Raw genomic sequence first — 15,745 nt, forward strand, 5'->3', positions numbered from 1 at the left:
GGAATCATGGCGTCAGCGTTGTGAAAAATGTGTACGTCTGCAGGGCGATTACGTCGAGAAGTAATGCCAGTTTCATCGATTTCGGGTGAGTAGTTAATTAGAAAAAAAATCGGAGGCCTTAGAACTTGAATGCACCTCGTACTTTAAGTGTGTCACTTCTTAATCTAATTCCCTCAGCATCACCCAACTTAATTCGACTACATTCCATTATCTTTGTTTTGCTTTTGTTGATGTTCATCTTATACTCTCATTTCAAAGCACTGTCCATTCCGTACAACTACTCTTCCAAGTCCTCTGCTGTCTCTGGCAGAATTACAATGTCATCGGCAAACCTCAAAGTTTTTATTTCTTCTCCATGGATTTTAATGCCTACTCCACACTTTTCTTTTGTTTCCTTTACTGCTTGCTCAATATACAGATTGAATAGCATTGGGGAGAGGCTATAAGCCTGTCTCACTTCCTTCCCAACCACTGTTCCCTTTCATGTCCCTCGACTCTTATAACTGCCGTCTGGTTTCTGTACAAATTGTAAATAGCCTTTCGCTCCCTGTATTTTACCTCTGCCACCTTTAGAATTTGAAAGAGAGTGTTCCAGTCAACATTGTCAAAAGCTTTCTCTAAGTCTACAAATGCTAGAAACGTAGGTTTGCCTTTCCTTAATCTTTCTTCTAAGATAAGTCATAGGGTCAGCATTGCCTCACATGTTTCAACATTTCTACGGAATCCAAACTCATTTTCCATGAGGTCGGCTTCTACCAGTTTTTCCATTCGTCTGCAAAGAATTCGTGTTCATATTTTGCAGCTGTGACTTATTAAACTGATAGTTCGGTAATTTTCACATCTGTCAACACCTGCTTTCTTTGGGATTGGAATTATTACATTCTTCTTGAAGTCTGAGGGTATTTCGCCTGTCTCATACATCTTGCTCACCAGATGGTAGAGTTTTGTCAGGACTGGCTCTCCCAAGGCTGTCAGTAGTTCTAATGAAATGTTGTCTACTCCTGGGGCCTTGTTTCAACTTAGATCTTTCAGTGCTCTGTCAAACTCTTCATGCAGTATTATATCTCCCATTTCATCTTCGTCTACATCCTCTTCCATTTCCATAATATTGTCCTCAAGAACATCGCCCTTGTGTAGACCCTCTATATACTCCTTCCACCTTTCTGCTTTCCCTTCTTTACTTAGAACTGGGTTTACATCTGAGCGCTTGATATTCATGCGAGTCATTCTCTTTTCTCCGAAGGTCTCTTTAATTTTCCTGTAAGCAGTATCTATTTTACCCCTCGTGAGATAAGCCTCTACATCCTTACATTTGTCCTCTAGCCATCCCTGCTTAGCCATTTTGCACTTCCTGTCGATCTCATAATCCTCATAGGTTACTTGAAAAATGGCTGGACCATAAGTGGACACTATTATGATTCATTGCTATATCATTTGAAACTTTCGATGGCTGAAGAAAGACTGAGGTTGGCACACAGAGAAGTGCCCTTTCACCAGGATAATGCACAATTCTACAAATCAGTGATAACAATCGTGAAAGTGTATGAATTGAGCTTTTAACTGGATCTTCATCCACCCTATTCACCAGACTTAGCCCCCAAGTGACTTGCTGCTGTTCCATAACTTGAATCGTTGGCTTGATGGTAAGAAATTTTCATCAAAGGAAGTGATAATTTCAGTCAATGAATATTTTTCAGTTTAACAGAACCTGTCTTTCCAAAGAGACGAAAAAGCTGGGGGATCTCTTGTCCAAGTGTATACCCCGCGAAGGCGACTGTTGAGAAGTAAGATATGGTGTTATGAAACAAACATTTCTCCCTTGCTCTATTACCAGACTTATCAAACTACCCTCATAAGTGATTACTAACTGCTGGTCAGCAGAAAACTCATATGCTTTTCATAGTCATAGTTTGATTCATGAGTTTTAGTAAGAGCTTTGTGATGATTTCATCAAATCATTGGGAAAAATATCAGACAAAAAGATGCATATTACATGAAAAGGACCATATGCAACATTTTGAGGAAAAAAAGTCATATAGTTGATCTGAAGCACCCTGGATATGATACCAGCTCCAGTATAACTTTATTGGCTTAACTGATGTAACATTTCACTTTGTCTTTCAGGTAGCCACTTTATCGTCAAAGAACAATGTGCATCCTGATCTCTTTAATAAGGCCAACAAAGTGCTTTTAAATACAATAGAAAAGTGTGACAGATTTCCAGTAATATACAGTCATCATCCAGCATTGTTATATTGGGCATTTCTGTCAAATGAAGTGCCTTACAGGTTTCAATGTGATATAGTAAGTACAAAATGCATTTAATGTATGATAATGTGAGTGAAGGATTGTGGAATGAAATTTTCACTCTGTAGTGGATTCTTGCTTTGTAACAAAAAACTTCTGATAGATTTAACTGTGCTGATCTGGGACTTAATCCTAGATATTTAACTTAAAAAGCCTGTGGCACCAATAAGGTCGACACCAACATCAATCTGAGTATCGTCTTTGAACTAAGCTAAACATTATCTTTGTGCAGTCTCGCCATGTCAGTTATTTGTGAGCCTTTGATGTGTTCAGGTGAATAAACAAACTACTGCAAAATGGGAGTGTTGTTTGGTGTAACCGACCAAAACTCACTGGTGACCCCAAGTTGTAACATATTCCGTTTTTGCCATTTTACTGTGTCCGCAACTTCTGCGTCGGTTATTTTCGCGCGTATTACATTGACACATTCGAACAATGACTTCAGCCCAATGCCTAACGCCGGATATTGTGATCGACATGCATCGTGTTGCGGGCGATGTACACCCGCCAGGACTGCAACACGATGCCTCTCACTCAATGATTATGCCGATTTCACCGGACATTTTCAAGCCTGCAACTATAAGTGAGGTTAGGAGTGTGCATGACTCTGGCTATCAGACGCCTTTGTTCCCACCACATGTGCCCTCCCTCATCGACAGTGCAGTTACCTCTTATGGACCTCTGTGCAGTGCGGGACCAATGCCGATTTCTGCAAATGCTTCGTTGGACAACCTATCACCGCCAGAACAATGATTTGCCATGCCTCAATCCATACAGTACAACGCGGATACCTGCCACGTGGCCAGAACTGCTTCGTTCACAGGTCAACCTGCTCAGCATCCGACCACGTCCGCGCCTGCCTTGGTTCAGCATCAGCACTTGCCTTCCTACTCTGATACCTCGGCCCACAACAGGAACAATACCTTGTTATCTGTGCCTGACCTCCACCTCCATCCCACTGCTACACCTCAGTGTTTTGTGCCACGACATTCACCTTATCCGCACACCGTTTTGAGTGGAGTGACTATGAACAGTGAACTTTCACAAATTCCGTCCCACGTTCGACATCATTTCCCACACTGTGCTTCTAGACAGCCTGCACCTCCGCAGCCTTCCTGCAACACAGGTGGCCCCAGCTCTGATCATACGTCGAGCTTTCCGCGGACTAAAACGTGTTCTCAATCTTTGAACTTTTTCTCACCTCTCGCCCATGCGCCGGCTCCAGCCGAACTTCTGCTACCATTCTTGGCACAACTCGGTGTCTCATCCGCATCGGTCTGCCTCGACGCGTCAATCCGAACACACCCGCAACGTGTTGAGCTTCCGCAACCGCAATCGACATATTACGATGTGGATCGCGCTCAACCACAACGTGTCACCTTCATGCTGCCACCTGAACAGCCGACATTGCCACATCTCCTGGAGGCACGCTCTCCTGGAATACTACAGCAACAACAGCTCATTTCAGGCAGTGCCCCGACGAACTCAACTCAACCTGTTCTTCCGAACACTCTGCCGTGCTTACTGACGCTGCTGCCATTTAATCCCGACAGAGCTACAACCTGGTTCAAAATTACGGACGAAGTGTTTGACCATTACAAACTCGACGAGTCAACCAGATTTCTGTGCCTCATCACCCACCTGCACGAGCAGGAGGACTTGATTGCTGACCCAGTCGACGCCCCGGACTCATCTACCCGGTACACTCTAGCCAAAGAGACAGTTCTACGTCGGCCTGCACGCTCAACTGAGGCAGCAATACGGCAAGTGCTCCACGTCGAGCAACTAGGCAATGACAAACCTTCCCAGCTCCGGAGACAGCCACATGCCCTGGTCAGTGCCGATCTATTCTCTGACACAGCTCTCCTCGCCATCTGGTCAGATAAACTTACCTCCTCACATTCGCTTTGCTCTGGCTCAAAGGCCGCGTGAGCCTGTCGAGCAAAGAATGATGATTGCTGACAAGCTACATGATGCATCACTGCTCCACTTCACCAGCCATGGCCTACCTGATAAGTCTCAGGTTCAGGCTCATCACCCTGAGGGCGGGGCCATACTGTGCCGACCATTCCACTCGCTCCGGGAAGCAGTAAACAAGCAACTGGGATGTCACCAGCTCTTCCCACGGTCATGCCCCCTGTTGCAACTGAACTTGCTGTGGCCACCAAAGCTCGGCCACCACCACTGGCAACGAACTTTCCGCAGGAAATGCAACCGCACTACCCGTACTGTTACTTCCAAACACGGTTTGGTGAGGCAGCACGGAACTACAGACCACCCTGCTACTTCCCAAATGCCTCCTGCACACAACATGACAGGCACCCCCCAGTGCTCCATTCTGTCCGGGAACGACCGGATAATTGTGGACGACTTTACATTAAAGACATTTCGTCGGGATATCTTTTCCTAGTGGACACAGGCGCTGATGTTTCACTGCTGCCCACGTCCTTAGCATCGTCGAACATCTGTCCTTCTCATATTTCACTGCAAGCCGTGAATTCAACTAAACTACAATGCTCAGGTTCAACTTCACATGTCGTCTCACTCTCCGCAAACTGCAAACTCGAGTGGACTTTTTAGTGTGCGAAATTGACGAACCTATACTAGGCATTGACTTCTTGCGACACCACAAACTTTCACCGGACCTAGTGCGAAACACCGTGTTTCACTAACCGTCCAAGACTCACTTCCCCTGTGCTCCGTCGAGCAACACCCCCACCCCCCGTGACACGTCGGTCCGAGCTCATCTCATCCATACATGCTTGTCTCTGTCGACAACGTTACAAGAAACCATACATAAATGCCTTGTCGAGCTCGAACAGATTGTTTGCCTACGCAAGGAAAACTTCGAGCTCTCCCTCCGGCTCCACAAAACACAGCTCCAGCTCTCTGATGCAACAAAGGAATTACAAACACTAGAGCAAGGAAAAAGCAAAGTCAGTAAGTGCGCCGAATCTGCCTGCAATCCCAGCAATCGAGCCTCCGTGTGTTTACCTCTCGCTACCCCTCGCAACTGTGCTATCAAGGCTGCCATAACATGGACTGACAGCTCCACAGGGCCACACCCTCCTAACATGGCAGCGTTTGACACTCGGCTGGTCACAACTGCGCATGTGTGACGAGCGTCACGTGTTCCCAAACTGACGGTTTCTACCCCGCCCCTCGCAGACAGCACCTCAAACTATGCAACTTCAGCTCCTGCGCGCCGCTGTGTGACCGCCACTGACAACACAAACAGTGCACTTGCGCCTAGCGCTTTGCCCATGACCATGCTGCCACAGGCCGCGCCCTTGGACAATGGACTCACTAACAGCTCACGAGCTCTACCTGACGAGCTCTCACCTGACCTTGGTGCCACTGCTTCGGGCCAGTGGCCATCTTGTCACGTTGTTTCCTGGGAGACTGCCGCCTTGGCTCTCGTCGGATCTGCTGAGTGGCTTCGAACACCACGACCACACCTCGCCCGCTCTGCCCACCACACATTGTAAGCAAACCGCCGCCCGTGCCGCCGGCAACATGTCCATCATCACCAATGGCACGGTTCACAAACTCTGCCTCACGCCAGGTCCCCCGATCTCCAGTAAACCACGTCGACTTTGTCCCGAGCGCCTCTCCGACATTAAAAAGCAGATTTCTGAACTACTAAGCTCCACCGTCATTGAACCCTCTGCCAGTAGCTGGTCTATGCCCATACATATGATACCTAAGAAAGATGGGTCCTGGCGCATGTGTGGAGACTACCGTCGACTAAACGCACAAACAATTATGGACACCTACCCCATACCCAAAACTGCCGACTTTACCAGTTCCCTTGCAGGTGCGACCACGTTCTCTGTCATTAATTGCAAACGGGCCTACCACCAGATCCCCATGGCACCTGAAGACATCGAGAAGACAGCAATCACCACCCCGATTGGTTATTTCAGTTTCGATTTATGCCCTTCGGTCTGAAAAACGCAACCCAGACCTGGCAACACTTCATCAACGAAGTGCTATTCGACCTAAAAGTCTGCTTTGCATATCTTGATGACATTCTTGTGTTCAGCTCCTCCGTCGAGGACAACATTCGACATGTGCAAACTGTTATGAACACTCTCGCGGCAGCGGGCATCGAGACCAACCAGGACAAATTGCAGCTACATCACCCGCTGTCACTTTTCTTTCTTTTCATGTCTCTGTCGACAGCATTTCACCGTGCCCTGAGAAAGTACAAACAATACTAAACCTACCCAGACATCCGTCATTCAAAGAGCTCCGGCGCTTTTTGGGGCCGGTTAATTATTATCGCCAACATCTACCTCTGGCTGCGGAGATTCAGGCTCCACTGACAGACGCCTTGGCAGGCACCAACACTTCTGGAACTTGGCCCATTCCATGGACCCCTGCTATGACTGACTCTTTCACTGCCCTCAAAAATCTTCTTGCCGAGGCCTGCACCATCACGCATCGTCATCCCAATGCGCAGCATTTCATCACCACAGACGTGAGCGATACTGCCATCAGCGCTGTCCTTAGCCAATCGACGGCAAAACTTGGCCGCTGCAGTTCTTCTCGTGCAAGCTCAGCAATGCACAACGGAAACATTCCCCGTTGGACAGGGAGTTGCTCGCGCTCTATGAAGCGATCAAGGATTTTAAGACTGAAGTTGACGGACGCCCTTTCTATGTTTTAACAGACCACAAACCCCTGGCTGTAGCCATTACAAACCCGCCAGCTGACCTGCCTACTCACCGCTTCAGATACATGGACTTCATATCTCAGTTCACTACCAATGTCAGGCACATAAAGGGTGCTGACAATATAGTTGCTGATTTCCTTTCATGAGTCGATGCCGTTCATTCACTGTCAGACCTCTCTGAGCTGGCTAACCAACCACCAACCCGCTGACGAGGACACACAAAACCTGATTTCAGACTCTACCTCTTCACTACACTTCATCCGCACCACCTTCCCTGGCATTTCTAGTGAGATCTGGTGCGACGAAGGTACGGGCATGTTACGCCCCCTCATCCCAACCATGCCCCGTGGAGCTTTCTTCAACACACTGCATAATTTAGCCCACCCCGGTGTTCGTGCATCTGCCCGCCTCGTTGCGGAGCACTTTGTGTGTTGAAATGTCAACAAGGACTGCCAGCAATGGGCATGCTCCTCCATTGCGTGCCAACACTGCAAAGTTCAGAAGCACACTTTATCCCCCCTCGGAGCCTTTTCGATCCCTCCTGGGCGTTTCCAGCATATTCATATTGACATTGTCAGCCCTCTCCCCCCGTCTAACGGCTTTCGTTATGTTCTCTCATCTATCGACCAAACAACTCGCTTGGTCAAGGCTGTACCCCTCCCCAATATTACAGCAGAAACTGTTGCTCGAGCTTTCGTCGAGTCATGGGTATCACGTTTCGCATGTCCAGCTATCATCATTACTGACCAGGGCAGACAGTTTGAGTTGGCCCTGTTCAACGATGTCAGTAACATCTGTGGCATCTGGCGCATCCATACCACAGCATATCACCTGCAAAGTAACGGGCTAGTTGAGTGCTGGCACTGCACTTTCAAGGCGCCTCTTCGATGCCACGACTCTCTATGGATGGAGGCCCTTCCCCTTGTGCTACTCGACATTCGTGCGATCTATAAGGAAGACCTCAAAGGCACAATAGCCGAGTTCGTATACAGCCAGAACATCGTTCTCCCTGGCAAACTTGTGAAACTTTCCGCTTCTCTCCCTCAGTCTGACTTACCTTCCTTTGTGGACTGCGTCAGACGCCACTTCATCCACCTCCATATTCCTCTGCCTGCCAGCCACTCCCGCCCTAAGGTTCACATCCTGAAATCTCTGGACAATTGCGAATACGTCATGCTCTGAGATGACACTGTCCATGCTCCCCTCCAACCTCCATGTACCGGCTCGTACCAAGTTCTCTGGTGCTCAGCCAACACCTATGACATCCAGATAAAAGATTTAGCTGTTACAGTCTCTCTCAACAGACTTAAGCCTGCTCATGTTGAGCCTGCTTCTACCCCCCCTTCAGGCCACAACCACGCCACGTCGTGGCTCCCGACGCTCTGACCACTCCCTCCACGTCGGACTTACAGACTCGGTCGAGTGACTTCCAGCTCCAATCGTCAAGCTCTTCTCCGACCTCACCCTCTACTCCGGTCTCATGCATTCTGTCGAGTGATCACGTGCTCCCCACATGATCCCTACGATCACACCCTCGCTGCTGGGCCCTTCGCCGGTCCCTTTGATCTCTCCCCCGTTGCCTGCCTTGCTCTGTCGAGGTTTCTAACGCCCCTCCATCTTGAACGTGCCCTCACTCGAGGTGTTTGTGCCTGTCCCCCCAGACATAATCCACAACATCTCTATAATACTCGTGTGTTTCCCTTTATCCGGTGCTCATGCTGCCACCTGGTGAGATGTGTTCCCCTCCCGCCCGACGTCGACCTGGACATGCTTCATGTGTTCGCCACGCCCACCAGAGACATCACCGTCGTCACTCCATTCCACCCGCAAACCGCCGGCCTCCCTGTTGCCGCACGACCAGCACACCCAGTACGACGCCCGGCGCACTTCAACGACTTCCAGGTTCGGTGGCCGAACCTTCCTTCACGACATCTATCCCCACAGCTCCCTGATGACGCTGTCGAGCTGACTGTGGTCCGGCTCCCGTGGACCACCCCTGCTGACACCATAGTCACCCCCCCTCCCCCCCCCTCCCCCGGCCTCTCGAGAGTACTCCGTACTAAGGGGGGAGGACTATGTGGCACTGATGAGGTCGACACCAGCATCGATCTGAGTATCGTCTTTGAACTAAGCTAAACATTATCTTTGTGCAGTTCCACCATATCACTTCTTTGTAAGCCTTTGATGTGTTCAGGTGAATAAACAAACTACTGCAAAATGGGTGTGTTGTTTGGTGTAACCGACCCGAACTTCCTCCTCAAGCCAAATGTCCAGGTTTAAGTAATAGACCCATTCATAGTTTTAATCTGTCAGGAGTTTTAGTTAGGAATATATTCCATTTGTAACAATTTAATGTTGGAACATACAACATTCAGTTGATCTTTGAAATTGCTTCATAGTTATTTCACCATGAAGTCATATCAAGAAAATATTGTCACTGTACTACTGAAAACAAGACAAATGGAGCTGGAGGCATTTGGGAGCTTGTTTCTCAGCATACCTCATGAAGAAATATACCACAGCTGGTGCCAGCAGGGATCCCACTATTGTGGGATTTGTTCATTTTGTAATGATGATGATGATGTTTGGTTTGTGTGGCGCTCAACTGCGTGGTTATCAGCGCCCGTACAATTACCCAATCTTTGCTCAGTCCAATTTCGCCACTTTCCTGGATGATGATGAAATGATGAGGACAACACAAACACCCAGTCATCTCGAGGCAGGCGAAAATCCCTGACCCCGCCGGGAATCGAACCCGGGACCCCGTGCTCGGGAAGCGAGAACGCTACCGCGAGACCACGAGCGGCGGACACATTTTGTAATATTTGTCACGTATAGGAAGTATGTTGCCATTAGTTTATGGTGAGACAATTAGACTAGGCTTATACATTTTTTGTCAACATTAAAACATTATCTCTGGTTCTGTCAGTGTCACTTTTTATTACATTCTTGAATACTCTGAGTCAACAGGGAATAAATAAAACTGTGTGAACAATGGATCATTATTTGTCATGTTGAAAGTAATGGGCAAAGTTCAATGAATTAGGTGCATATGGTCTTTCCTTTGCAATTGTCTGGCTTATTTTTTTATAAGACGCAAAGATCTATCACAACCATGATACAAGTTGTGGATAAATGATAAATGACTTTGCTGTTTAATTTAATCCACACACACATATAATGTTGGGTTAGAAGTGTAATTCAGCATCACATTAATAAAACATTGTTTATGATCTGATAATTATTTGTTACTGTCTTACAAGCGATTCCTGTACATTATTGCTTTTGTGAAACAATACAAGCAGGAGTACTTTTGATCTCATAGTCCTGCAGCCACATTGTTATTGTTGCTTACTACATTCAACTCTATTGAGATTTTCTTGAAATGTTAATAGATACCTGTCTGCATTTGTAATTGAAATTTTGAAACTAGTTACTCGCTATTTTATTAGCTGCAACTGTGGTTGGAGCATGAAGAAGATGATGCAGGAGGAATTCTGACTCACCTCCTTCTCACTAAATATGAAGCAAGCTTCTGTCTCTTGGTATGTTTCAAGTTTCCTGCTTCAAAAACTATCCAAGTGTAAAAATCATTAAAAGTTTCACCTGGCTTTTCGAAATTTTAAATTCAACAGTAATCCTTGTTTTATGTTCTTTATAGTATTTTTTTCTTATAAAGGATGTTATTCAGCAAAGCAAAAACCCAGTTCTGTCAAGAGGAATGTTAGTGTTCAACAAAGCTATGTTACATGAGCAACAAAATAATAAAGATATTCTGATAGGTTTACTGTGGAATATGCTACCGAGGGTGCTAGCAAAATACAGCACTGGGATCACCCCACTTTGTGGTAAGTTTCATGCATTTCATCTATTCCTTTGATACTCTTGCAAACGTTGTTTATCACTATTCTAATAATCATTTACATTGGTTAACAGAATTTTTGCTTGAAATGAAAATTATTTTTCAGATGTAAATGTAGCCACATTTATGCAGTTGGCTTGTGTTTCATCCCCTGGTCATCTAAATGCAACAGATGTAGCTCGTGCAGCTCTTTTTGTGTCTATCATACTTTCTAGTCAAAAGTCATCATCTTTGGAATTTGATGTAGCAGCTGTGCGACTTGCCTTACATCTGCTTCTGGCTTCCGTTGAGTCAAGGGATATAAGAGGTTTGTACCTTACATTGTAATGATATACTTAGACTCTGTCTTCCCTCAGGGTAAAAAGTCATAATGTAACTAAAAACGCTTTGTAATAGTAAAGTACTTGCTCAATTCAACAATGATGGCAATTTCAATGCCAAGTTCGTAGCTGAACCTGTCAGCTCAGATCTAAACTTCACTGAGATTTTATTATGAATGTTTCCTCCAACTGTGCCTCTCAAAGCATATCCAGCTAATGTTATGTAATAGGTTGTATATAACCAGTATGTTACCCACCCAGATACCCAGACGCATTAGAGTTAGACCGTCAGTGACAGAGCCGCTCAAGTTCCTGCTGCTAATAAGGCGAGTACACAATTTCGTTTATTACATATATTTATGAGCTTCAAACAGGCGTGACGTATTTTCTGTTACCCGTGTAGTTACTAGTATACTTTTGTAATTTCTTGCATGTTTGAGTGCTTACTAGGAACAACCTTTTACTTTAATAACAGTGTAGCGTAGAGTACCGCCGTTGCTATCTACCATCGTATCGTAAAGGCTTTTGTTTGTTTTGCTGAGAACAGCACAGTGTTGGTTAGGCTGTCAGTGACAGAGCTGCTCGAGTTCCTTCTGCTAATAAGGCGAGTACACCGTTTGGTTTATTACAAATTTTTACGAGTTTCAAACTGGAGCAATTTCAGAAATGGATAGGCGCTGTGATTGCTGTGTACAGATGAGAACTGAATTGGTGACCCTTTACTCACAGCTCCAGGCAGCTTGAGTCTGCTGCCAAGGGGCATCACTACATCTACATCTACATCTACATTTATACTCCGAAAGCCACCCAACGGTGTGTGGCGGAGGGATCTTTACGTGCCACTGTCATTACCTCCCTTTCCTGTTCCAGTCGCGTATGGTTCGTGGGAAGAACAACTGCCAGAAAGCCTCCGTGTGCGCTCGAATCTCTCTAATTTTACCTTCGTGATCTTGGGAGGTATAAGTAGGGGGAAGCAATATATTCGATACCTCATCCAGAAACGCACCCTCTCGAAACCTGGCGAGCAAGCTGCACCGCGATGCAGAGCGCCTCTCTTGCAGAGTCTGCCACTTGAGTTTGCTAAACATCTCCGTAACGCTATCACGGTTACCCAATAACACTGTGACGAAACGCGCCGCTCTTCTTTGGATCTTCTCTATCTCCTCCGTCAACCCGATCTGGTACAGATCCCACACTGATGAGCAATACTCAAGTATAGGTCAAACGAGTGTTTTGTAAGCCACCTCCTTTGTTGATGGACTACATTTTCTAAGGACTCTCCCAATGAATCTCAACCTGGTACCCGCCTTACCAACAATTAATTTTATATGATCATTCCACCTCAAATCGTTCCGCACGCATACTCCCAGATATTTTACAGAAGTAACTGCTACCAGTGTTTGTTCTGCTATCATATAATCATACAATAAAGGATCCTTCTTTCTATGTATTCGCAATACATTACATTTGTCTATGTTAAGGGTCAGTTGCCACTCCCTGCACCAAGTGGCTATCCGCTGCAGATCTTCCTGCATTTCGCTACAATTTTCTAATGCTGCAACTTCTCTGTATACTACAGCATCATCCTCAAAAAGCCGCATGGAACTTCTGACACTATCTACTAGGTCACTGTGGGGGATCGGATGCAGGGTTGCGAGGGACGTCGAGCACGTCCCACGTGTCCCCTGATCGGTCCACTGCTGTGGCCGCTCCGGGTACTGCCTGCACTGAGGTTGAACCCTCACCCGCGGTTGAGTGGGCAGTCACCTCAACGTCTGGCACGTAACAAAAGACTTTCCGAGGGGCCGATCGTAGGGCCTCTTCGGTTCATTTGATGAACAGGTTTCAGGTGTTATCTGTGGCTGACGAAGTCTCTGAGCTGGATGCAGTCATCCAACCTGTTCTAGAGGACGTTTCTTGGCCCACAAGGTCTAGACATTCACAGAGGGTGGGTTTCCTAGTAGTTGAGAGCTCAAGGAGGGGAAGGAATCCAGTGTGCACTCCATTTGTATACCGGGGGATGGGGAGTCATCCCGGATGTGGAAAGGGTGCTACAGGGTGGTGCTTCCAACTGCAGGTGGTGGCCCATGTCGGTACCAATGACGTGTGTCGCTTTGGATTGGAGGAGAGTCTCTTTGGTTTCGGGCGGTTAGCAAAAATGGTAAAGACTGCCAGTCTTGCTGGCAAGATTAAGGCAGAGCTCACCATCTGCAGCATTGTCAACAGAACTGACTGTGGTCCTTTGGTGCAGAGCTGAGTGGAGGGTCTGAATCAGAGGCTCAGGCGGTTCTGTGATCATGTAGGCTGCAGATTCCTTGACTTGCTCCATTGGGTGGTGGGTTTCTGGGTTCTGCTTAATAGGTCAGGAGTCTGATACACACAGGAAGCAGCTATACGGGTAGCAGGCGCTATATGGAAGGGACTGGGCAGTTTTTTAGGCTAGAGGGTCTCAGGAAACCACAGAAAGGGCATCCATCTAAAAGGGTGCAGGTAAAACACAATAAGGTAGTTGTAGAAATGATCAGTATTGTAGTTGTCAGTTGTCGTAGTTGTGTTGGGTAAGAACCAGAGCTCCAAGCCCTAGTAGAAAGCCCTGAAGCTCAGATAGTTATAGGTATGGAAAGCTGGCTAAAGCCACAAATAAGTTCAGCTGAAACTTTTTCAGACAACGTAACAGTGTTCAGAAAAGATAGATTAAATACAGTTGGTGGTGGAGTACTTATTGCTGTTAGAATTAATTTACCTTGTAGTGAAATTGAATTAGATAGTTCCTGCAGAATAGTATGGGTAGAGGTTATACTTGACAATCGGACTAAACTATTAATTGGATCGATTTACTGACCCCCCGCCTCAGAAGATATAGTTTCTGAACAGTTCAAAGAAAACCTGAGCCTCATTTCAAATAGGTACCCCACTCATACAATTATAGTTGGTGGTGACTTCAATCTACCCTTGATATGCTGAAAAATTATATGTTTAAATCCGGCGGCAGGCATGAAACATTATCCAAAATTGTACTGAATACTTTCTCTGATAATTATTTTGAACAATTAGTTCATGAGCCCACTCAAAGCGTAAATGGTTGCAAAAGCATACTTGACCTCTTCGCAACAAATAATCCTGGACAAATAGTATCATGATGAATAGAGGGATTAGTGACCACAAGGCAGTTGGTGCTAGGCTGAATAGCTCAACACCCACGACCATCAAAAATGAATGCAAAGTACATCTATTTAAAAAAGCTGAAAAAATGCTCTTAATGCCTTTTTAAGAGACAGTCTCCATTCCTTCCAATCTGATCACGTAAGCGTAGAAAAGATGTGGAATGATTTCAAAGAGATAGTATTGACAGCAATTGAGATATATACCGCATAAATTAATAAGTGATGGTACTGATCCCCCATGGTACACAAAATGGGTCAGATCGCTGTTGCAGAAGCAATGAAAAAAGCATGTCAAATTTAAAAGAATAGAAAATCCCCAAGATTGGCAAAGTTTTGAAGAAGTTCTAAATGTAGCACGTGCTTCAATGCAAGATGCTTCTAATAATTTCTACAATGAAACACTGTTTCGGAATCTGGCAGGAAACCCAAAGAGATTCTGGTCATATAGAAAGCACACCAGTGGCAAGCTGCAATTAATACTTTCACTGCGTGTTAACAACGGTGAAGTCACTGATGACAGTGCCACTAAAGCAGAGTTATTAAACACGGTTTTCCAAAACTCCTTCACCAAAGAAGATGAAGAAATATTCCTGAATTCCAATCAAGAACAACTGCCAGGATGAGAAACATAGAAGTAGATATCATCGGTGTAGCAAAGCAGCTTAAATCTCTTAATAAAGGCAAACCACCAGTCCAGATTGTATACCAGTCAGGTTCCTATCAGAGTATGCTGGTAAAATAGCTCCATATTTAGCAATTTTACACAACCGCTCACTTACAGAAAGATCTGTACCTAAAGAATGGAAAATTGCTCAAGTCACACCCCCAGTACCCAAAAAGGGAAGTAGGAGTAATCCGCTGAATTACAGGCCCATATCACTAACATCGATTCACAGTAGGGTTTTGGAACATATACTGTACTCTAACATTATGAAGTACCTTGAAGAAAACTATTAATTGACACATAGTCAGCACGAATTCAGGAAACATAGTTGTTATGAAACACAACTAGCTCTTTGTACTCATGAAGTAATGAGTGCTATCAACAGTAGATTTCCAGAAGGCATTCGCCACTGTTCCTCACAAGTGCCTTCTAACCAAACTGTGTGCCTATGGAATATCGCCTCAGTTGCATGACTGGGTTCATGTTTTCCTGTCAGAAAGGTCACAGTTCATAGTAATAGATGGAAAGTCATCGAGTACAACAGAAGTAATATCCGGCATTCCCCAAGGAAGTGTTATAGGCCCTCTATTGTTCTTGATCTATATTAATGACATAGGAGACAATCTGAGTAGCTGTCTCATATTGTTTGAAGATGATGCTATCACTTACTGTCTTGTAAAGTCATCAGATGACCAAAACGAATTTAAAAATGATTTAGATAAGATATCTGTATGGTGTGAAAAGTGGCAA

At 45.6% G+C, this 15,745-nt stretch overlaps 1 protein-coding gene across 1 annotated transcript in view; it reads left to right on the forward strand.

The window, feature by feature from the left end:
* LOC126159431 (meiosis inhibitor protein 1-like) overlaps positions 1 to 15,745 on the forward strand; it is a 207,630-nt gene that overhangs the window by 114,360 nt on the left and 77,525 nt on the right. The window contains exons 7-10 of the mRNA XM_049916537.1: positions 2,125 to 2,304; positions 10,438 to 10,530; positions 10,647 to 10,833; positions 10,954 to 11,154. Coding sequence (XP_049772494.1) covers positions 2,125 to 2,304; positions 10,438 to 10,530; positions 10,647 to 10,833; positions 10,954 to 11,154 — 661 coding nt within the window. The remainder of the gene's footprint in view (positions 1 to 2,124; positions 2,305 to 10,437; positions 10,531 to 10,646; positions 10,834 to 10,953; positions 11,155 to 15,745) is intronic.

This window comes from Schistocerca cancellata, chromosome 2 (assembly GCF_023864275.1).
Source record: "Schistocerca cancellata isolate TAMUIC-IGC-003103 chromosome 2, iqSchCanc2.1, whole genome shotgun sequence".
Lineage (NCBI taxonomy): Eukaryota > Metazoa > Arthropoda > Insecta > Orthoptera > Acrididae > Schistocerca > Schistocerca cancellata.